Genomic DNA, 17,133 nt, shown 5'->3' on the forward strand with positions numbered 1-17,133 from the left:
CTTGCTGCTGTTCGGGGCCCCAGTGGAAATCATTCTTCTTGCGGGTAACCAGGTAGAGAGGGCTCACGATCTGGCTGTACTCGGGAATGTGCATCCTCCAGAAACCTATGGCGCCTAGGAAAGCTTGTGTTTCCTTCTTGCTGGTCGGTGGAGACATCGCAGTGATCTTATTGATGACCTCGGTGGGAATCTGACGTCGTCCATCTTGCCACTTTACTCCCAGGAACTGGATCTCTTGGGCAGGTCCCTTGACTTTGCTCCTTTTGATGGCAAAGCCAGCTTCCAGGAGAATCTGGATGATTTTCTCTCCTTTCTCAAACACTTCCTTTGCTGTGTTTCCCCACACGATGATGTCATCGATGTATTGCAGATGTTCTGGAGCCTCACCCTTTTCCAATGCAGTCTGGATCAGTCCGTGGCAAATGGTGGGACTGTGCTTCCACCCCTGGGGCAGTCGGTTCCAGGTGTATTGCACACCCTTCCAGGTAAAAGCAAACTGGGGCCTGCATTCTGCTGCCAAAGGAATGGAGAAGAAGGCATTGGCAATGTCAATAGTGGCATACCACTTCGCTGCTTTGGACTCCAGCTCGTACTGAAGTTCCAACATGTCCGGCACAGCGGCGCTCAATGGTGGCGTGACCTCATTCAGGCCACGGTAGTCCACCGTCAGCCTCCATTCTCCACTGGACTTACGCACTGGCCATATAGGGCTGTTGAAAGGTGAATGGACCTTGCTGACCACCCCTTGGCTCTCCAGTTTGCGAATCATCTCATGGATGGGAACCACAGAGTCTCTGTCGGTGCGGTATTGCCGGCGGTGCACTGTTGCTGTGGCGATTGGCACCTGTTGTTCTGCAACTCTTAGCAGTCCCACGGCAGAGGGGTCGTCTGAGAGGCCAGGCAATGTACTCAGTTGTCTGATATCTTCTGTCTCCACAGCAGCTATCCCAAAAGCCCAACGATGTCCTTTTGGGTCCTTGAAATATCCATTTCTGAGATAGTCTATGCCGAGAATGCACGGGGCCTCCGGGCCAGTCACGATGGGGTGTTTCTGCCACTCGTTCCCAGTTAAACTCACTTCAGCTTCCAGTACAGTCAGCTGCTGGGATCCTCCTGTCACCCCAGAAATAGAAATGGGTTCTGCTCCCACATACCTTGATGGCATCAGAGTACATTGAGCACCGGTGTCAACCAAAGCCGTGTATCTTTGTGGGTCAGATGTGCCAGGCCATCGGACCCACACAGTCCAAAAGACCCGATTCTCCCTTTCCTCTACCTGGCTAGAGGCAGGGCCCCTCTATTCCTGGTCATGTTGCATGTTGCTCCCTTCCGGTGAACACGTTCCTGAGGTCCCTTCAAGAGGATCGGTCATATTATCATTCCGGTACCGTCTGGAGTTCTGTGTGCGAGAGACCGGAGCAATATTGACTCTAGATGCGCTTCTTGTGGTAGTTGTCCCTCTTTTTAGTTCACGTACCCGAGCTGCTAAGGAGGAGGTGGGTTTTCCATCCCACTTACTCATGTCTTCTCCATGTTCCTGAAGGAAAAACCAGAGGTTACCTCGTGGAGTGTATCCTCTCTCCCTGGTTGGGGGTCGCCGGCTCCTAATGGCAGAGACTCTTGTTGGTTCTGGTGAGATCTGGTAAATCTCTTCCTTAAGTTCCTTTTTCAATTTCTGATGGCCTTCTCCAATCAAGCTCCGGACTTGCTCAGCCAAAAGACTTGTTTCCACGGATGAGACATGGGTGCGAAACGGGGCTGTGACGGTGTCCTCGTAAATCCTCAGTTTGTTCACCAAGACGCCCACCCTGTCCTCGCCTTCCCTCCATTGCAGCGTTGCCAGATAACGGGAGTATATCTCTGGTCCAAGGCGTGCGAACCTCAACCACATCTGTGACGTGCACTGGACACCATCTGGGCTCTTAGGAAATCTCTCATCTTCTGAGAAAATGATCTCCAGCACAGCCAATTCCCTCAGGCACCGGATACCTTGTTCCATTGTGCTCCATTTTCCTTGGTGCACCTGGAGGTCTTCTTTACAAAGGTACCTGTCCCTTACACTTGTAAGCAGTCGCCGCCAGAGGCTGAGGGTTTCTTGGGTTCTCCCGATCCCCTGGTCAATGACCACATCCCGGGACAGAGATCCCAGTTGCCTGGCCTCACTTCCGTCCAGAATGGTGTCATTGGCTGCAGCGTCCCAGATGCGGAGCAGCCAGGTCAGGATAGACTCGTTTGTCTGGCGGGTGAATTCCCTCCGCAGGTCATGCAGCTCACCCAGGGATAGCGACCGAGTGATGATCTCTGGCTCTGCCTCTTCTGCTGGGTGCGAAGATCCTGCTGCATCCTCGTCAGTCACTATGCGGACTGATTTGCTTTTTGATTTCTTCTTCTGCACGGGGGCAACTGCAATTGGTTTAGGCTGTTCTGGTTCAGTGATGGTTTGCATGGGGACGCTGACAGTGCTTTTGGTTCCCTTCTCCTCTGTGTCAGTCTGCGTGGACATGGACGCTGTTGTCTTGCGTCTGGGTTCTTTCTCCTCTGTGTCAGTCTGCGTGGACATGGACGCTGTTGTTTTGCATTTGGTTTCTTTCTCCTCTGTGTCAGTCTGCGTAGACATGGACGCTGTTGTCTTGCATCTGGGTTCTTTCTCCTCGGTGACAGTCTGCGTAGACATGGACGCTGTTGCTTTGCATTTGGTTCCTTTCTCCTCTGTGTCAGTCTGCATAGGCATGGTGTTTGTTGTTCTGCTCTTTTTCCCTCCCTCATCCTGAGGATGCTGTGCCATAGCTCTGATTCTAAGCATGGTGAACATGGTGCAGGCTGTACAGAGAAGACAAAGCAGAACTGACAGCAAGTTTATGCCGTCTTTGACATCCAGAGGGAATTCAATATTTTCAAAAACTGCTGTGCCTGGCCTGAAAGGCTGGAAGAAACCACTCTCTACTCCTCCCACCAGGGGCTGGGTGCGATTGTTGAGGAGATCCCAGACATAAGAGCCCAGACTAGGACAGCCAAACAAAACTGAGTATATACTCCGAATGGTATTCATCGCCTCACAGGTTATTATGCTGTAGACATAATAAACCATTAAAGCAATTCTCATACCATTCCCTGGTTTTAACAGGAGTAATACTACAGGCAGGTAGTTCCCCATGTGAGGAAAAATATAGAGAGCAAGATACAGTACCCATGTAGACAAGCTGAGCACCATGGTGAATAGGTTTCCGTTAACACAAAATTGTAATTCTGACTTTCTCTCAGAGCTGCCCCACGTTGGGCGCCAAATTATGTGCTAGTTTGAAAACAAACCAGTGGGAGGCACCAAGTCAGAATAACAATTTAATGGAAATTAAAGAAAAGGGGAAAAGAAAAAAAAAGGTAAAAGAAAACACTGTCAAACTGACAGAGTCAAGGTACAACCTGACACCCTGTTAGGCAGGGTGGTGGTAGCAGTCTGGTAGAATGGTGGCTGCAGTCCTCTGAAGCAGTGATCCTGTAGTAAAACAGTCTGCTCTTCCTCAGGAAGTCCAATGGTGGCTGTGTAGCTCCTGCCCTCTGGAAATCCAGTGGGAAGCCAGTGTCTCTGGTGTTCAGCCTCAGCTTATATCCACGATGGGATGCTTGGTTCCTCCCTCTGGGTGGAGCATCTCACAATGGGGTAATGAGTCATGAGGCAAAGTGTTGATTAGGCTCATTAACAGAAGATAGTCCGGAGGGAGTTATCTCTGAGTCATGTGGCAGGACAATGATGGGCAATTAACAGAAAGATAGTCTGGGGGGAGGAGGCAAGGAAACACTGCCCCACCTGATTTCAACAGCTGATGGGGATGGTAATAGAATACACTGCAACCCAGGACACACATGTGAACCATTAATGGATACAGTGGTAGAAGAAGTGAACTCTTTTTGGTGTGCCAAAGCATAAAATCTTCTGCTGATGAAATCTTTGAAGTTGCCATTTGTTAATGTGTATGGGAAGGCATGGGAAAAAGTGATTCTCTCTCCCTCCCCACCCCTGCTCCAGAGAGGAGGAAGACAATTCTTAATGTCTTTTGAATGACCTCAGGGATCTGCTCCCACTCCTTTTTCCTTGTAACATACTCACCTCTAACAAACAAGTGCCTGGACTGTGTAGAGCTATTTTAGGCTTGTGAGGATTTTAGGAGAAACATTTCATGTTTTGTATGGTCTCAGACTTAGTGCCATTTTTGTCCCTGAATATAGTAAAAATCATGTGATTCATACCTAAACACACTGCCAGCCTTTTCCTTTAACAGCTCTTTCAGCCATACTCCCTTTCTGGTCTTGGCTTGGGGAGGGTCTTTGTGTATCTATATATCTTGTGTTCCTGGTTTTTCTTTTGGACTTCAATTGAATTGAAAAAAATATTTTCTTGGGTGAATTTTGGAGGAGGAGAACGAGGAAGAATTATGTGTGTAAAACTTTAGGTATCTTTTCCATTAAAAATAGATTTGTTTTCTGTTTTCTTTCCATTTACCTATGTTGTTTGTATTTAATTATTTCTTCTTCTTCCATTCTGGCCCCAGTTTTTCACTCAGACAATTGTTTTATTATAATGTCTAAATAACACATTTTTCCAGATATTGGGTAGTCACGTAATTATTCAATTGTTTTCTTGAGTCAAATTACTTACTCTGTTACTGGTGTCTTCCTCTTTAAATGTTTTCCAGATGACAGCCCCCTTGAATTTGACACCCATTCTGGTTTCTCATGAGTTCTTTTTTATGATAGGATTAGCTGTTAACACCCAGAGCTTTCTCTTCTTATTTGCGCTGCTGAGCAATGATGCTTTTAAAATATCTTAAGCCTCCTTTGGATATAAATCACTTGCTAGGGTTCCCAATTCCCATAATAGGTGGTTTTCCAGTGTGTGACTTGCTTCTTTAGTCTTTCTTGCTAAACTGTTTGCCTGGATACAGAATCCGTTTTGGGATGGGTTTCTGAAAATAATCTGGGATTTCTCAAACTAAGATGGGCTATTTCTTAGTAAAAGTCACTCCTGTTCTGAAACAACTAAAAAATGCTTTTCTTTTACCACATAGGATGAGTGGGAAGCATCTCCTTCCTAAGATTCCTGCTAACTGTGATGACAACTCTAGAATGAGCTGTTAAATTGACCTGTTTATGGAATCAAAGAAATGTGGGGATTACTTAGGTAATTGTACTTGACCTTGTTAAGGGTTCAAGGTGTTCAAACATGGCATAAATAAAAGGTATTTGAAATATTCTATGAAAAAGCGGAATTTTTCCTATTTCTTTTCCTTGAAAATAGTTTTTCTTCCCCATTTCTGTAGTCCTGTACTGTTTGTATCTGTAACAAGTACTTCAGCTGCAGATCAGTCATCTCTGAACTGTGTTTTAATGGTAGCTTCAGAGTTCACTTTGTTTACAAAGAACTGCGGTTTTGAAGGGAATTAATTAAACTGATTAATTTAGAGTAAACTTTCACTTGAATAAAGTCTAACTAAAATCTAATGGGCCGAAGTCTTTTCAGACTGATACTTGTCAAATTTTTTGAAATGTTCATGTTACAAAGTATTTGATAAAGAAAAGAGTGGGAAGAATTGGCAAAAAAAATTCAAGCCAAGATCATGTCTATGCTTTGTAAGTACCAGGAAGTGAAGGAATTCTGCTTAGCCCCATGCAATAGTTTTTCAGAGTTCAGAAGAAAGTGGGAATTTTGGTGGTGTGTCAGTGAGGGCTGTGATTCACATGGGGGACAGTACAGGTGGTTTTAGTGCTAATGCCTCTTGGTGCCCACCTGTGGGCACTCTGGGACATGGGCTCTGAACTACAGCAGCTGTGAACAAGTTTGAGCCAAAAGCAGCTGTTGATCTGCAGATCCTGTAGTGCTGTAGGTCGTATCTCTGAAGACCTTGCTGTCAAAAGCTCTTACAGTTATTATAAATAAAAAAATGACATTAAAACTTAAAAAAAAAAGACTGACTGACTGAAGTTCTGTTAGTGGCACCTCATGTGTGACCAGTACTTTACACATTGCTCCTAGCAAGCACCTGGCCTTTGGGTTGTTTGCAGAAACATTGTACAGACCATCCAAACACCCTGGAATGCTCCGTTCCCTCCTTGAAGAGAGCAGGGGTGGGGGGTGTCCTTGGGCAGGGGGGGTGTGCCCAGGTGGGATTCACACTTGGAGCTGCCTGCGCTCATCTGTGCGAGGGCCGTGGCTGGGAATGCTGCGGCTTGGGGGTGTCCTGCGGGGGGACAGGGCCAGGGGCTGGAGTCACTGGGGGACAGCAGCTGCCCCGTGCAATGAGCTGTGCAGGTGTGTCCGAGTGCTCGCAGCTTTTACCTCCTGTGAGGTGAACACCAGGTAAACAAGAGCCAGCTGTTTGACCTGTGCCCGGGAGCATTGAATGACTAAATAGGAGAAGAAAATAAAATCTGTGTGGTGCAGACTGACCTTGCAGGCTGGAGCCCTGGCATCTTCTTCCTGTGCTTTTAGCATGTGGTGGTGGCCATAAACCCCAAGAGAAAATGCTCCTTCACAAGAACCTCTTGATTAACTCTGTAAGTTTTAACGTCAGTTATATTTGTATCCCTTCAGTTATTTGGAAGAGTTTAAAATAGGACAGCTTCCAGGGGCACTTCCATTTCAATGGAAAAACAATTATTTAAAAAAAAAATTTTAGAATTTGAAATAATGCTCACTTTGTTGTTTGTGTATCTTTCCTCCCATTTCCAGAATTGTGTCTCATACTCAATTTCTTTTGCAGTTCTGTTCAGTGGAGGGACTGCTGTGGGTCAGCCATGCTAAGGGGCAAATGATGGAGGCAAGTACGAGTTTATCCTTTCACTGTTACCTAACGTTGGTTTTGCTAGTTTTTCCTTTTGAACTGTTTTGTTTCCCAGGGCTCCTGGGAAATAATTGCACAAATGAAGGATGATATTAGAACGTTCTGAGATACAATAATGTTATAACGTCTGCTCAGTGTGGCTGTATATGGAATTGTGAATTTTGTTCCTGATGTAGTATATATTCTTGTACAAATGAGAAATGTGTGGTTTTGAACTTCATGCTGTAAAGTATTGTTTCCTCCCACAAACAGAATATAAAGGTGGTTGTAAGGGGAGAAAACAAAAGTGAGCACAGAAGTTGAATCCTAATGCAATTAAGTGTGCTAAATAATTCTGAAGATTCACAATTCTTCACACTTTTGAGTATTTTTTTTTCCCCAAAAGTAGATACTAGAACAAATAAGTAGTTGTAAGGATCTTCATACCAGATGTGTAATTTGCAAAGCTCATTTCAGGCTCATAACAGACTCATCTTATGGAACTAGAAATAGGAGATGACTACAAAGTTCCCAGTAGCAGCCTCTCAGAGGCCATATCATTTCAGAAATCTGTCCTGGAATACACAGGGTGGCTGTGCCTTGTTTGTGAGCTCACTGTGGGCTGATTTGTTTCGAGGTGGTTTGTAAATTGCCATAGGGTTAATTTAAGCAGGTTAATTTTTTCTGGCAGATAATGCATGGAACTCCAGGTAGACTGAAGTGTAGTGTTCTTTAAGACCAACAGCATTAACAGTGGTAATATGGATAGAGAGCATGCAGGAGATCAAAGAGATCCTGGCTGGAGAGTATACCAGTCATCTTAGATAAGAACTGCAGTTCTTCAGTGAGTCCTGACTGAAAAATAAACACTGAGTAAATTAGCTAAAATGGAAAGGGCAGTTATGGGTCAACTGTCAGGTTTGTACTTTATATGCCAAATAATTTTGGGACTCTTACTTTTTTAGATGGTGAGTTTTGTTCACTGAACCTTTTAGTCTGATGGTTAAAAATTAGCATCTAGTTTTGTGATTTTTGTCCTAAAACATAAATTGAGTGGAGACCTGTGGTCCAACTTCCAGCAAAACCTGTTACCTGAGGGGGAAAAAAAAAAGATTAAGACAGAGCAAGCTCAAAAGTCAAAGCACACTACTAGACATAAAGGCACTTGAATTCATTTAAGGAAGTGTTAGGTATGTAAGTATGTTTGCACATCTTTTTTTTCTTCTGCCACACAATTGCTGCATGAATGTGGGTAATATATTTTTATTGGATGTAGTTTATTACTTTGTATTTAATGTGTTACTGATTAAACTGGCCAGTATATTTAGGCTCAATGCTTATAGCATCTTCAAAGTACTGAGATAAAATCCTGCATGATTCCAGTGTTCTGTTTTCTATAAGTACTGAGTTTCTTTTTGCCTCCAACTGATAGCAGTGACACTTGAAAAAAAGAGAGGCAGCTCTTCTGATATTTTTGGATGGCAGTTTGGAAGGCATTTTGAAATATCTGTTTAACCCATTGTGTCAGGCTTCAGATGCACAAAATCGAGAGCACTCCAATTGTAAACTCAATGCATTATGTTTCTGCAGCTGTTTTAGCATAAAAATGAACACTCTCAAATCCTAAATATGCTCCATTACAAATAATTCTTTTCTAAAGCACAAACCACTTTCTGCCAAGATTGAGGTAGACCTCTGTGAGCTGGTTTCTGTATTTATAGAATCCTAATCAAAGTTTTCTCCTGCAAAAAACAGTCGTCAGCTTCTGAGCATGTGATCTCATGGTGCTGATGTGAAACTCTTTCGGTTATTGTGTCATTCCTTCCTTCCTCCTTTCCTTCCCCATATCTTTGCTGACCTTCTCCCATAGTTGTTGCTATACAAGTGCTGAGCTGCACTGTTGTACAACCCAGTTTTGCCTGAGCGCAGGGAATGACTTGGGTTGAGCTCTCGAAGAATAGCTGTGCAGTTCCTGTGCCAGAGGCTGAACTGCACATACCTGGTGCTGATCCCTTGTAGATTCGTTGCTTAATCTACTTTTCAAAAGGCATTCTTGTTTCCTCTCAGAGCTATGGACAAGAGTATGCCAATTGAAAGCATTTCACTTGCCTGTTCTTGCTTGAAGACAGATTTTCACATCTAGTTTTCAGTGCCATCAGTGGATGCTGGCTGTAATAAGCCATTTGTCACTATTTGGAAATGTTCTGGTTTTTTGCATGTATTAAATACTGTTAAGTTAGGGTCTTAGATCTTTGTCAAAGAGCAAAATTAATTCTGCCTAACATGCTCCTCAGAAATTTAACCTCATGTTCTGTTAGATGTTATTATGGGCTTGTTCTTAATAAACAAAACCCCACTCGTTTCTCCTTGCTTCTCCCCCTTTTGAACAGTTTTTTTACCTTTCTTGCTTTCCTGCACCGTCTGTGCTGGGCTTCTCCCCTCCAGCAAAGAGTGACTTGTCTCGCACAAGCTTCTGCAAGCAGCCTAGATGCAACTAATGCCGCACGGAGGGGTGCTCCGAGGACTGATACATTTTATTTTGTTAACAGCATGTTTTGCACACTGGATTTTTAACCCACTACTTGCTGCATGGTTGTATAATAATGATTACTCTTTTGTTTAACATTAGATAAGCATGAGATCACCGTGGCACTGCTGCATGTGTAGTCACTCTTGAAGCAATTGCACACCTAATTGGCTGGCAATCTTGGCATTTTCAAAATAAACACAAGCCTTTTAAAGAGAAGGGACTTATTTCTGTATGAATAGTCAAATAGACCTGTTGGGTGTCATCAATGGAGCCGTCTGGCACTGAACAGTTGTGTGATGACCCTGATCCTGGAGGCAAATCCCAAGATCAAGAGACCAAAAAACAACATGAATCAGAGCAAAAATTATCCAAAATAACGCATAATGCTTTGGAGAACATTAATGTCATTGGTCAAGGCTTGAAGCACCTGTTCCAGCATCAGCGCAGGAGGTCGTCTGTTTCTCCACATGATGTCCAGCAAGCTCAGGCTGAGCTGGAGCCTGACCTGGATTTGGAAAGCCAAAGCGTCTGTGCTGAAATTGATGGTGTCTCCACCCACCCCACAGCTCTGAACCGGGTGCTTCAGCAGATCAGAGTGCCACCTAAAATGAAGAGAGGGACCAGCCTGCACAGCAGGTGGGGCAAGGGAGATGCTCCAAAAGGAAGCCCGCAGATCAACAGAAGGTCTGCTCAGGATATTCAATCGGGTCGGCCCAGATCATCATCCACTACAGATGCTCCCACAAACTTGTCTGTGATGGAGATTGCTTCTTCTATCTATGTAGGTGGAGAGGAGGCCACAGCAGCAGCAGCAGTAAGTTACTCAGATTTACCTTTGATCTTTATCATCTCCTTGTATGTTTTCTTAAACCCTTTGAAATCTCGTTTTGAAAAGCAGGTTTCTTTCAGCAAATTCAAATGGTGCTGTGTTCAAAAGCTTCTTCAGTGGTGAAGCAAAGAGCTTAAAAGATGCAAGCATTAGTCATTTTCTCACATGGCAGGTGGCTGATTTTATATGTATTTGATCAGTGAAATGAGAGCTACTTTGAAACACATAAGGTTGTTTGGACGGCACACCACACCACAGTCAAACAAGAAGTGATGGGATGAGCAGTAGCCAGAGTAGTCCTCCTTAGGAACTGTTAGCTAGTTCCTGCAACAAAACCTTGCATTTACCTAGATGGCTTTTTAAATTCCTCTCTCATTTTATTGTGTCTTTTATAAAAGCAAAGAATTCCAGTTTGACTGGATGGTGCTGTTGGCCTTTTAGGCTGTGAGAGGCTCCGGGAACACGGGCTGCAGCCTGCACAGCTGTCTAACCCCTCAGTGCTGGGTTTCCTGTATGTGGTTTAGATCTGCCTGGCTGCTCTGCTGACAAGGGATCACTGCTGTCTCCTTCAGTTTGTCCTGCCTGTGTGGGAAATTCACTGAAATGACAGTCTCTGTTCCGTGGCATGCTCTTGCAAAGTTGTGCAGATCAGCTTATTGATGATATCACGACGCAGTGTTTGTCTTACCATTTCTTCCCTTTCCCAGATCAATTTAGTTGAAACATTCTTGAGGTTTGATGGGGGTTTTTGTTTGGTTTTTGAAAGACTAGCTTTCTAGTTAATTAACTTTAGCTTGTTCAGGACACTGGTTCAGAGAGTCCCCTGAAAAACAGCCCTTACTAACAAAGGGGTCTACAAAGGCTGGATATACTTTAAGAAGTTTGTTGTTTCCTCTTGCAAGAAACATTGAATGAGTCTGCCTGGAGCTGTATCCAAAGCTTTTGCTTCTTGTCAACTGTTAAAACAACAGAGATAGTAATAAAGTAGTTGTGAAAAGCATGCACTCTCCTGGGCTGGTTAACTTTGCAGTTAGTCAAGCCATTGAGAGTCCTCAGAAAGAGACCTCAAAATAGCTTCAGGTTTATTTGTGTATTTATTTGTCCCTTGATAGTCTTAGTGAATTTCCAGCTGCTTTTTAATATTTGCACCATCTTGTGACAGTAACAATGTACATTGTAGGTCTAAAGTGACATGGCCAAGGAAATACTGCTATGGAGAATAAGACCTAAAATGAGAGGGAGATGTGAGTCTCAATCCCTTGTACAGAAACCATGTTGCATGTGCCTGTTCTCTGTTACTATCTTTTGTCTTTTAGCCGGTAGTCTGTAGGAGGAGGAAAAAAGATGGGTGGGACAGTTGGATTCTTTCTTTTCCTGGAAAATTTGGCCAAGTCTGGGTGGTGTACCCCATTTTCTTTCCCGAGAGCAGGTAACAGCACTACCTCACAGTGTCACACAAGGATTGGAAGAGTTATTCAGTGCCACCTTCCAAAAACGGGGATCTCTATCCCCTCACTCCTCCAAGAGCCAGAAAGGTTAAGACTGCTGCCATATTGCTATGCAATCTGCATAATGTTGGGAGCTGTAAAAATCACATGAACTACACTTAACTTACTTTGCACAGGAAACACAAAGTAAAAATTGGAAAATACAAATGTTGGATTTTTTTCACAGAGAAGGACAGAATGTTGTCTGATATTCCATGAAAAGCACTGTGTGTGTTTGCAATAGTAACTTAATATCTTGCTGCTATTTTAGTCTGAGACATACTGTCTTTGCTATGGCATGTGTCTGTACATACTAGGTTTAAAGGATGTTGATGCCACTCGAAGTTGCAAATTAATGGGAGACAACTTGCAAGTTAAATGCAGATGATTGTACAGCTTTAAGTAATATATAGCAGCTTTTACTGAATTTTCAGTGTAGAGATGTAATGCATTTGTAAATCAACTCCACATAAATTTTAAATCACTGATGTGATTATTAGCAGAGCTTCTTGGTTTGTGATTTGGTGAAATCAGTAAAGCATAATGCAATCATTTGGTAAATCACCCTTATAACAGATGTCAGCATTGTTTTCTTTGGAGAAGCCAGCTTAGCATTCAGGCTGCCACACTGCTGGAATTTATAACTAAATTAATGAATTGTTAAATTGCAAAAACTAACTGTTCTTTCAACAGTTTGTATTGGAAAGTTACTTACAACACACTTAAAATGAGAATCAGTAAAGAGCCAGGAAAAATCTGAAATCATTAGAGTAAACTTCAAGTTCAGTGTAAATTCAAACTTTAAACACTGTCTTTAAGTTATGAGATACCTGAAATTGTTTAACACAACTTTAACCCTAAATTCTCCTATTTCATTTAACCTCACTGAGACTAGATTACATAATGAAGCTAAGAAATAGAAACCATTTGTTTAAAGTATCTGGCAGATAACTCAGTCATCAGGGCTGAGAGTCCTCTGGACTCTACTCAACCTGTATGGATTGTCTCTACATCTAACTTTCACTTAATTTGTTTTTGTTGTTTCGTGCTCACTTTCTCAAGACTTTGCCTATTTATCTCCTTCAGCTTTTCATGATCTTATCTTTCAAATAAATTTTTCACCTTTTCCTTTTGATAAAACCACACCGATTTCACTTCCTTGGTTTTGGTGTTTGCTGCTGACAGTGAAGCTATGCTGACTCACCTTGCATCAGCAGGGAGTATTTCCTTTGAAATTATTTAAGAATTTCATAAATCCATCTATAATTAGAAAAATGTCACTGAGCTGCAGCATTGATCCATCTGTTGTGAACATATGGGCTATACTAGCTATGAGGAACAAAGAAGCAATGCATAGAATGAAAAAGTTGTGATTTAATAATGATAAGAACTACATAACATAGGATTTGTAGTCAAGCAATATAACTGTTTTGTGATTCCTGTCTTCTGTTGTTGTTTGCTTTGCTGGTACCTCCCCCTGTTGTGACACAGCCTGTTCCTTTTGGTGTTGGATGTGTGCTAAGCAGTTCTGGGGCTCCTCTGCCCTGTCAGGTAACAGGTGTTAGAGAGAACTGCACAGGGCTTTGCCCGTGCCCTCATGTCACCTCCGTCACTGTGCTGGCACTGCTCTTGTGGCAGAAATCCCTGCTCTGCTTTCCTTTCCTTCTTTATTTTTCTCCCAGTATTCAGATTTATGACACCTAGGAAGAGTAATGAACATTTTGTTTGCTTCACATGCTCTGTACCTGCTCACTGGGACACTGAAGTGGGAGGTGATGGGTTCAGTCAGGGAGCTGGCAGGCACTGCACACACTTGGGTGCAGTGCACCCTTACTGCTTATAAGAATTGATTGTGACTGCAGAAGGTTTTGCTATGAGTAGATGTAGGAAGTCAGCAGACTTAGATTGCTGAGAAATTAGCCTTCAGTTGTATTTTATCAGTCTTATTTTATCACATTATTCTATGTGCTTTTGGGGACTGCTGTGAAATTGTCAGTGCTTCTTATTGGAATGGCAGGAGTGTTACCTGTTGCAGAACTGTTTGTCAGGCATGGATGAGCAGGACCCCCCATGCTTCAGTCTAGCTTACTACTGAAGCTTAAGACCTGTTAAACATATCCAGACTATTTCCATATCTTCCATGTTTTGTGGAGTCAAGCCCTGAGCTTCATCCTTCTGTGTGAGGCTGCACAGTGATCTGAGTTTATGCTTGACACTGCCTACATACATGCTGTGTTAAGCTTGGTTTAAAGCTTGTGATTTATTTGCTTGTTGGGTTGGTCCTGCTCGATGCTGTTATGTTTGCTTTTTAGCAGTAGGTGCTGTGTCTGAACAGTTTGGAAAAGGAAAAAAAAACTTTATCAGCCTGGTGTTGTCTACGAGGAAAATTGCAAAAGTGCAAAAGGAAATTTTGTAATTAAATTCCTTGGTGTACTAAGAAACTCGGGCCCCACCATGGGGCAGCTGTGGAAGGGCAGGGCTCAGAGCAGCAAAGCTCTTGGAGCTGGGTTCTCCAGCCTACTGCTCAGAGTCCCCTTCTGCCTGTGTCACATGAAGAGTGCTGTGTGCAAGGAAAAGGTGCTAAACAGATATGGTATTGATATTATTTTGTCTTGCCTCTGTTCTGTCTTGGACTGTTTAAACTTCTGAGAGCTCCTATCTCATCACCATTTTTCACCCCTTTCTTTCCTGGTGTCTTTGTTCCAACTATATGAACCAGATGGAAGTCACCTTTCTTCATGTGCTGGGCACCATTTTGTCATTTTTGTTGCATTTTTAAAAACAGCTGTAGTCATTGTCTATCTTTCACTCCTGATCCAGAGTTTCTGGCATGTCAAATGTCTTACCAGACCTCACTCTTCCTTTTTCAGGAGCTTCTTCTTTCCCCAGCTTGCTTATTTCACATGGCAGGGTCAGTTTCCATCTGTCTCCTGATTAGATACACCTACACTTTCCTTCTCATGTCTATAACCCCGTTACACACACACACAACCTCCCCCACTAAACACACTGCCAGAAAGCTTAGGAGGGTAATCTCCTCAAAATGTTGGGTTGTTAACTGGAGTGGGGGGTTGGGTTGGTTAGGTGTTGGTATTTTTTTTCCCTGCCAATGTTTTATGTTTTCCTTGTGGCCGGGGCAGCTCCGGTTCCCGTGTGCCTGTGCTGCTCTGCTCCCAGCAGAAAAGTCAGCCTGACATTCGTGCTGTGCACGGTGATAGGGTTGCACTATTTGTGTCTTGCAGCAAGATAAGATACTGTCAGATCACTGAGGCGGCTTAATTACACGTTAAGATAGGTCAGTGGATGCTTTGCAGTGGATGCTGCAAAGTTTTGGAGACAAGAGTCTTTATTTCTTGTTTGTTCTGCAAAGCCCCTGGACCAGGGTTGGACCCTGGGTGCTGGGGCCAGACTGAAGTGTTACTGCGTTGGCACTGGGGCTCACAGAGCTGCCTGCTCAGGCTGTTCAGAGAATTTAGAGGTTCTCTTACCATACAACAAAAGCATAATACAATCTCTGCTTTAAGCACTGGTTTATGTGCAGAACAGGGTTAAGCCTGAAGCAGCGGTCGGAGTTTAGCAAGGGCTGGGATAGTCCCTTTCAGGTAAAGGTGGAAAACTCCAGTGCTGTTGTAACTTTGCTTGTAAATAGGTTGATGTTGTGTTAACTCATGTTTGTATGGTTCTGCAGAATAATGAGTTTTGGATGAGCCTGATTCTGTGGTGCCGAGGTCCTCCACTCCCAATGGGAATTAAGAACATTGAGTACTTTGTGGCGTAAGGGAGAATACATTCTTAATAGTCCTCTGCACACAAAATGTTTTTAGTTCACAGTATTGTTCCATTCTCTGTTTTCTCAATTTGTTGTTGAAGTAAAAGGGCAAAATGTTATCCCAAAACAGCAGATTGGATTTTTCTGAATACTTCATTTGCGTATATTTGCATGTGTAATAATCCTGCGGCATGTTGTTAGGCTTTGTATAGAAGATGAGAAATAAGTGTTGTAGCATTGAAAATGTAATAATTAAAATCTTACTGAGATATTTCACTTGGTCTTTTATTTCAAACAGTCTAAATATTTTTGCATAGATCTTTTCTTGTAGAGGCAACCCACTGAGCTGAGAAAATCAGGATAGTGGTTGTTTGAAAATGATTGAGCCTGCACAGTTCTCATTTGGGTCTCATGTACTTACAGAGCTTTTTGTGGGGTAATTATTTATGTGTCAAGACATGGCAAATAGAATAATATTGATATTTGAGAGATATGAAACTACTGATACTTTGGGGAGCAGTTGTATCCGCATAAACTTTTATCCATGCCGGTGACCCACATGCAGGACCTGGCACTTGGCCTTGTGGAACCTCATTCATTGGGATTTTTACTGCTGAGGTCTCTGTACAGTTTGCTGTTGCCTGGGCATGACACCAGTGTTGGTGTTGGAGCATGGCTGTAGTGAAGTCAGGTTGTTTAGTCTTGCTTCTGGACAGGTAATTGGTTTGGACTGTTTGGTGGAAGCCCTTGGCTGACACCTTCTGGCATCACTGAGAAGACAGACCAACTTGGATTAATTTAGTATAAAATAGTTTGGTGGATTTGCAGCTTTTTGCCTCCATAGGCCCAGACATTTCCAGGTTGCCATTTGCTTGTCTTAGGGCTACAGGAATGATGAGAGAAAGTATTTACTGTCTGGGGTGGGATTCTCATAGAGCAGCTTTTTAAGGCTCCACTCCAGTCCTACTGTATCCTGACAGAACTTCACATGTCCTCATCCACTTGTCAGTTTTGACAATAAGTTTTCATAAATACTTCAAATATCTTTGGATTTTGGTTATTAACTTAAATCTATATTCTGTTAATGTCCACATTTTACAAAATGACTACATATACTTTTGGCCTAAGTTTACAGTTTTCAGTTTGCAGCTGCATCAATATTTTCCAGATGTCGATCCCATGAGTATCAAAAACCCACCAGCAATAAGCTTGCTTTTCCTAATTACTTATAGTGACTCTTTCCAAGTGCTCACACTGGTCTGCACACTGCATGATAACGTAAACAAGACAGCAAGGTGCCGCCCTTTCAGTATACATTGCACAGTTGTGAAAGAATGAACACTTGCTCTCCAACTGTAAATAGTCTTAGTGGTAACTTATTTGCCAGAAGCTATTTCTGCAAATTCTTCTGTCCTAAACACCATGCAACACACCTGGGACAACCACCTGTGAGAAGGCAAAAGATAAGAGTATTTTATAACATTAAAATTACGTGGAAAGTCTACTGTGGCTATGAACAGTATGTCCTGGATCTATGCAAGGTGACTTTGGCTTTAACCCATACCCCAAAGAACAAGCAATCTTAGCACCATACTATAGTGTTGGCTCTCCTGTTCAGCTTACATTGGTGGTAAGCACTTGGTAATTTTTTTTTGTAATTAATCGAAGTAAAACATCTTGTAATTTTGGCTGTAAGGGACTGG

General features: G+C 42.9%; 1 protein-coding gene across 4 annotated transcripts in view; it reads left to right on the top strand.

Annotated features, from left to right (window-relative positions):
- Positions 1 to 17,133, top strand: part of TMCC1 (transmembrane and coiled-coil domain family 1) — an 87,338-nt gene that overhangs the window by 13,270 nt on the left and 56,935 nt on the right. For 2 of the 4 annotated variants that reach the window (XM_048315356.1, XM_048315355.1), the window contains 2 exons: positions 6,756 to 6,812; positions 9,912 to 10,159. In XM_048315356.1, the coding sequence (XP_048171313.1) occupies positions 9,953 to 10,159 (207 nt within the window). In that variant the 5' untranslated portion in view covers positions 6,756 to 6,812; positions 9,912 to 9,952. Of the gene's footprint in view, positions 1 to 6,755; positions 6,813 to 9,444; positions 10,160 to 17,133 lie in introns of those variants that run through there. The other 2 variants (XM_048315360.1, XM_048315353.1) reach the window with 2 other exon arrangements.

This window comes from Corvus hawaiiensis, chromosome 11, assembly GCF_020740725.1.
Source record: "Corvus hawaiiensis isolate bCorHaw1 chromosome 11, bCorHaw1.pri.cur, whole genome shotgun sequence".
NCBI classification, from domain to species: Eukaryota; Metazoa; Chordata; class Aves; order Passeriformes; family Corvidae; genus Corvus; species Corvus hawaiiensis.